We start from the raw sequence: 6,726 nt of genomic DNA on the forward strand, positions 1-6,726 counted from the left end.
TAACTTTAGAGGTTTCTTTTGGAGCTAATCTTTCTCGGTCTTTTAAATACCCCGTTATGTCCGACAAAAAACCTGCTTCTTTTAAACTCTCTCTGAAAATGTATGTTTGAAAAAATGAATAATTTTTTTCAAATTTTGTTGATATGTATAAAAACTAATTACACTAAAAGGTAAAATTTTTAATATTTTACATTACTTATCGCAAAATGGTTAATGTACTTTTGTAGAGCAACACTTTAGTTACTATATTTAATAAAATACATTCAAGTTATTACATCGTATAAAATGCTTGTTTATTTTGTATAAATTTTGATAATATCAAGCTTTCTTAATATAAAACATTTTTTATAAGTACTTATGAATATTGCTTAGAAAAAGTTCCATTAAAAAACACTATTTAAAAGGTTGTCTTAATATTATCTGAAAAAGCCTCTTCGGTAGGAATAAGTACTTTTATAAAATAATAAATTAAAAGAAAGAAAAATCTAAATATTGTAATCAAAACTAGTTTATACAGTACTAAAGAAGAAAAAACTATGCATAATTAAGAATACTATTTATAGTTTGATATAATTACACTAGTTTTCGTTTTGCAATGAGCATTTATTAAACCTGATGTCTTCTGGAGCACTATGGAAATTCACACAGCATTCATGAAATTCAACGCATGTTTTTACCTATTTATGTTTATTGATAATAAAACATAAATATTAATACTTTCCTACGTTTTTCTATACAGTATTTATATACCAGTATTTTATATAACATTTTTTAGATTTTATAACTGTTAAAAAATTATTTTAGTTATCTACCCAGCTTCCTTAACTAAAGCTTTACATCTATTAAAACTTGCAAAAATCTTCATTAAGAAAAATAGTTTCACAACATTTGTTTTTACAGTATTTTGTTTTTATGTTTAATTTAAAACAAGTTTCAATTTACCAGGTCTTTTGTTTTTTCTTCTTGTTGAATCAAAAACTGCATTACAAGCTCTTCAGTTTTTTCGTGCAACGTCGGATATTGAGAAAACTAAAAACAATAAGAAAGTAAAAAAGAGTTATAGTCTAACTATTTTTAAAGTTTTTTAGTAAGCCGTATTCTCTTACCTTGTCCAAACAACTGCTTAAAGCATCCCGAAGTTGACCAACAACGTCATTAACACAAAGCAAGCAAGGATCCTATAAAAAGGTATATACACTTAGTTATTATATTGTAGTATATTTTAACATGGTTCTACCTTCTGAAATGTTTTTACGTTAAAAATTTTCAACAAATTAGCTGCAATTTAAACATGAGCAAGCTTTTTGTATAAAAAAAATAAAAAAAATTTGTTCCCATTTTTTATATAAGTATAAAAAAAAACTAATATAACTTGTTTATGAGTAAAAAAAAAATTACTTTAAAAGTTTTATGTGTGTTTCTTTTGTTTTGAGTAAAAACAAACTAACAAGAACTCGTTTCATTTCATTACTAATCAATTGAGGTATTAGCACATTCGGTGTAAAAAATCCAGGATTTATTCCGTGCAGGTTAATAATCGTTGTTTTCAATTTCTTTTCGAATTCATCTCTACTCCCAAACTTTAAAATTAAAACAAATCTCGCACCAATTTATTCTCAAGTTAAGTTGTTTATACTTTGTTTTTTTTTTGAAAAGTTCACAATTAAACAGCTGATTTTTTTTAAATACAAAAAATAAAAGTAGAAACTATTTTTACGTAAGTATGTATATAATAATTACAAAATATACGTACAGAAAGACCCTTATATAAATTAGAGCTTTGAGGTAGCGTAATAGTTGGATTTATTATTCCTAAACGTTCGTTTTCTACTTCTTTCACGTAATTTGAATAATATTCTGGCACCAAAACATTGGCCTGTTAATATAAGTAGTCTGATAATAAAAGTACTCATATTAAAAATGTTTAACATAACATTTACCTCCTGAAAATTTTTAATGAGCGAAATACTAAATATTTCATTAATTTTTACGCCACAAGAAAGTTCTTTAAAGTTGATTCCCGACCTTACTCCTTGTAATTGATTGCTGAATTCATCTTCCGATTGACGAATTAAACTGCAAGAACATTTTAATAAAAAGTAATAAATATTTATAAAAATTTTCCGTTTACGCTTTACCAAAAAAAATTCAGCTTAGTTTCGCTCAAACCTAAAATTATAAATTTATTTATTAAAGCTGAAGATTTAAAAAAACTTGTGTAGATTATTAAAAGTTGTTACGTGATCATGGTTTTTGTTTTCCATGCGATGTTGTTTGGATCGAAGTTATTCGCATCATTGTAATCTTTCTGCATATCCGTCAATTTTTCCAACAACTTACTTCTGATTTCAGGTAAGTATTGTTTAATGTGTTGGGATAATTGCTGTTAATTAGTGTTAGTTTGAAAAATTAAAAGTTGTTTTGTGCAAAGTAAAAGAAACAAAAGCAGTTTATGATTTTTTACTTAAATTAAGTCAATTTTTTTTTCCTTAAAGTATAGGACAATATTATTTATTCAAAAGTTTATATGGTTTTATATAAGTAATATTAGTTCAATTTCGATTTTAGTGGAAATATAAAATTATAAACAACCTTATTTAAATGTTCTTGTAAATACTGTGAACCGAGAGTACTTATCATATTTCTGTACACAGGATGTTTTTTGAAATAATTCATTTCCGATATTTTTGCTGAACTGATGTCTATATTTCCATTCAGAGCTTTTTGTCCCCTGTTGATGACTCCAACGTAACCTTCAAAGAAATAATTACAAGTACACTATTTTTATAAACTTAAGTTTTAACATCAATAAAATTAATTGTTGTGACACAAACCTCTCTGCAAAGGAAAATGTGTATTCTTTAAAATTTTTGAACAGTCTGTACCTTCATCCATTAAGTCAAGTTTTGTTAATACCCCTATAGTTCTCTTACCTGTATTATTAAAAAAAATAGCCTTTTGTTTTTATTTTTATTAAAATTAAAGAAAACTAGAAGCTAAACTGTAAAAAACCTCAAACAGGGCAAAACAATTTGTAGGTTGTTGAGGTATTTTAATTGCAAAAGGAGCTTTAAGTACTAAAAAAAGATAATAACTGTAATACTCAATAAACATATGAAAGAACTTTTTATTAAATTAAAAAACACATAGCAAACCTCTCGGATCGAACTGCCTTGCAATTTTGAGCGCTTCTGAGTTTGCAAGGTCGATGTTGGCCGGGATGATGGCGAGTATGAGAGTTGTATCTGGTTCTATCCATTCCTCGATCATCCGCTTGATACGCTCCTCGATGTCCCGAGGCTGATCTCCGATGGCAACTTTCGTTATTCCCGGTAAGTCGACTAGAGTCAGGTTGAGAACTGTGCAAAAAAAAAATATTAAGTTTTGTAGATGTCAACTGAAAATTATTACTTTTGACGGTGTAAACGATTTTCCTATCCTTTGTACAGTTTTAAGCTCTTTACTTAAATATGCAAACAAAACTGGTATTTAAAAACAAAATTGAATAGTTTTTAATGTTATCTAGATTAAGTTTCAAGTTATTTTGAACTTCTTTCAAAAGTAAGTTTTAAAATATTGATACTAACTTTTTATTTATTTGTATGTAAAGCTTAACATTAATCTGTTTATAAATTAGAAGTAATTTTCTTATTTTTTAACCAATAATATATTACAGCCTGTTACAAATAAAATATGAAAACTCTATAAGATATATATCTATTTGTCTTAAATTTTTAAGTAAACTTCTTACAATACTTTAAAGAAAAATATAACCCAAAAATACCTTTTTCGGAATGAATCGTTAATGTTATGGGACTTGAACTTATCCCTTTGTTTTTGCCAGTCACTTTGTCTGTTTCTCGTTTTATTTCTTCTCCTACTTCTTTGAAATTGTAAAACCTTTTATTTTCCCCAAGGTGTAAAAATGTTGCGTATTCCCCTACGATTTTTTTCATTTTGTAAGAATTTTAACCTTGACAAAAAGTAATAAACCAGTATAGACTTATTATTTGTTTAACTTGAGCAAACAATTGAAAGTAAAACTAAAGTTTATTGAACTCGATGTAAAAAACCTACCAAGCAAAACAGTTAAAATTTACAAGTTATATTAGTGTATGTTGTATTATATTAATAAGTTTACAAATTTATTTTATTAAAATACCAAAAATTGTTTTTTTACTTATATGTTCAAACTTCTCTTAAAGTGATGCATAAGCTTTAGAAATAATATTTTTAAGTAATAACAGTATTTATTTTAGCCATCATCAACAAAGTTGAAATGATTCGCGCCATCAATAATAAATATTGAACTTTACCACACGATCAACAACAACAGCTTCCGAGACAACCTACGACCGGTTTTGTCCTAATTAGGACTTGTCAGGTAGGCATAGTCGTGAGAAACCTAAAAAGTTTGTACTTAAGCCAGCTTGGTTTGATCTCAACAGCGGTTTCTCGCGACTATGCCTGCCTGACGAGTCTTAATTAGGACGAAATCGGTCGTATGTTATCTCAGAAGGTGTTGTTGTTGATCGTGTCGAAAAGTTAAATAATTATATAAATGTAAAAACAGTTATTTAGTTTATAAAAAAATAATAATTTTTAAAAGTTGTTGTTTTTAGTCGCTTTTTTTTGTAACTTCTAATAGAAAAATAGTTCAAAAAAATAAATAATAACTAAAACAAACATACTTTCCTTTTTCTTATTTACAAGCTGTAAAACCAAAGGTCTTCTCGTTACAATTCCTGAACCTTTTGGTAGAAAATCCCTTAAAAATAAAATAAAATTAAAAAACATCACTTTCAATTAAAGGACTTCGAAAGTTTGCACAAACAAAAGTCTCAAAAGAATATCTAAGAAAGCTAACTTTCCAACAAAATTCTCAATGACACTTGTTTTTCCCGCGCTTTGTTCACCGACCACGACAATCTGTGGAAGTTGAAAATCCATTTCTTCTCCTGTTAAAATTGGTATTTAATGTTTACTCAAGGTTTGTTCGACTTATTTCTTTATATATTTAAGTTAACGCTGTATTTCAATTGATTTAACTTAGTATGATATTTTAAGATTATTGGTTATAAAACGAACATTTTCTTGAACAAACGGGTTTCTTGTTCTTGATTTTAAATAAAGTTTAAAAAATTCAAGTTAGATTAGTAAAAATGTTTTTGACCTGATGAGTTGAAAATGTTTTGTATTTCATTGACTAATGGTATAAGTTTTTCCATTCCATGATTACCCGACATTGTGTATAACTTTATATATTTTAGTATATTTTTATGTAAAAAACCTTAAAGTAGAAGTAAAAAGTATTTTTTTTGTTTAAATAAATATCAAAAAAAATTAGAACTAGTGTACAAATATTTAAGTTTTTAACTAATAGATTTAAATACGTTAGTTCAATTATTTAAAGAAATTACTTCAAATATAGAAATAAAAATAATCAAAAAAGATTTTTGCTAAACTAAACTGCTGAAATTTATAAATAATATAAATAAAAAGTGCAAGTTAAAGTCAAACTAATAAAAAGTAGTAAACATTTTGCTGACTTATATTTAAAAATTTTGAAACTATAGTTTTTAAATCTTTTTAAAAACATCTTATATAAGCTCCCATAATTAATCTAAAAATTATTATTCATACACTAAGAAAAGCAAAATATGTAAAAATCGGTTTAGATTATGAGTTCACTTTATTTTAATACCTATATAATTTAGTTTATTTTACTAATTTTATACAATCTAAGTATATGATTACTTTAGGTAAGTTTTTATACTATTGAAAAGAACTTTAACAGCGTTCCTATACGACTCAATTAATATTAATAATTCACTTAGCATTAAAAAAAACTTTAGACACTTTTTTAATTGAAACTAAGAGTTTAACTGATTAAATAACTCAAAAGTTATCTCACAATGTCTGTTTATACTTATTTAGCTTTAAAGAATTATATGGTTATGTTTAACAAAAATATTACTGTTGGTGATTAAGAGATTTATATATAATCAACTTAAGTTTAATTTCTTTAAACAAGATTTTGTTTTAAACTATTTTTTATGTTAATTATTTTAGTTTACGAACGTTTTTATAAGCTAAAGCACTTTTTTATATACACAAAAAAAAATTTTCAAAGTGCGCACCTGTGCAAGTAGAGGTTTAATGTAAATATAAAACTTGTTGATTAGTACAACAGTTATTAAGTTGGTCTGTATTTTATTAAAAACCGCTCATGCAGTACTTTTCTATTATTAATTGATGATTTTGGTAAAAGTGATTCCCACGTCGGTGATCGAGATGCTTTTTTTTACAATAGGGTTTTATACCATACTTACGTCGATTTCTTTTTTGTGTTTAGTAAACATTATGGCATATTTTTACTTATGAAAACAACAATACTATTATATCATCAGGTTTTGCTTAGATAAGTTCATGTTTAAAGTTCTAGTGTGCTCTTTTATTTTTCTAAACTTTTTCACTGTAGAATAAATATTAAAACTTGGGAAGAACTAATCTAAATTTATTTATAATTTAAATACGTATAACTATACAGCTAACTTTTTTTTAAACACTTATAGAAAAATAACGTTTATGAAGTTGATAAAGATTTTGTGAGTAAAAGTGAGTTTTTAATTTAACATTCAATATTTCTTTGTATAAAACTATAACAATCATCAGTTAAAAAAAACAGAAGGATCCGAATATTAACAATATCTACAAATTTAAGAT

General features: G+C 25.8%; 1 protein-coding gene across 1 annotated transcript; it reads right to left on the reverse strand.

Moving 5' to 3' along the window:
• Nucleotides 1-578: 578 nt before the first annotated feature.
• On the reverse strand, nucleotides 579-5,246 carry LOC145828520 (dynamin-2-like). Its single transcript, XM_082936276.1, has 12 exons — nucleotides 5,174-5,246; nucleotides 4,868-4,958; nucleotides 4,692-4,768; nucleotides 3,785-3,940; nucleotides 3,156-3,359; nucleotides 2,835-2,933; nucleotides 2,593-2,753; nucleotides 2,241-2,383; nucleotides 1,992-2,076; nucleotides 1,107-1,178; nucleotides 943-1,029; nucleotides 579-677 (listed from the first exon to the last, which is right to left on the reverse strand). Exons 1-12 carry the CDS (start codon nucleotides 5,244-5,246, stop codon nucleotides 579-581), a joined length of 1,347 nt encoding a protein of 448 aa, XP_082792402.1.
• Nucleotides 5,247-6,726: the final 1,480 nt, after the last annotated feature.

The sequence above is a fragment of the Thalia democratica genome, chromosome 2, assembly GCF_965202585.1.
Source record: "Thalia democratica chromosome 2, ktThaDemo2.hap1.1, whole genome shotgun sequence".
Lineage (NCBI taxonomy): Eukaryota > Metazoa > Chordata > Thaliacea > Salpida > Salpidae > Thalia > Thalia democratica.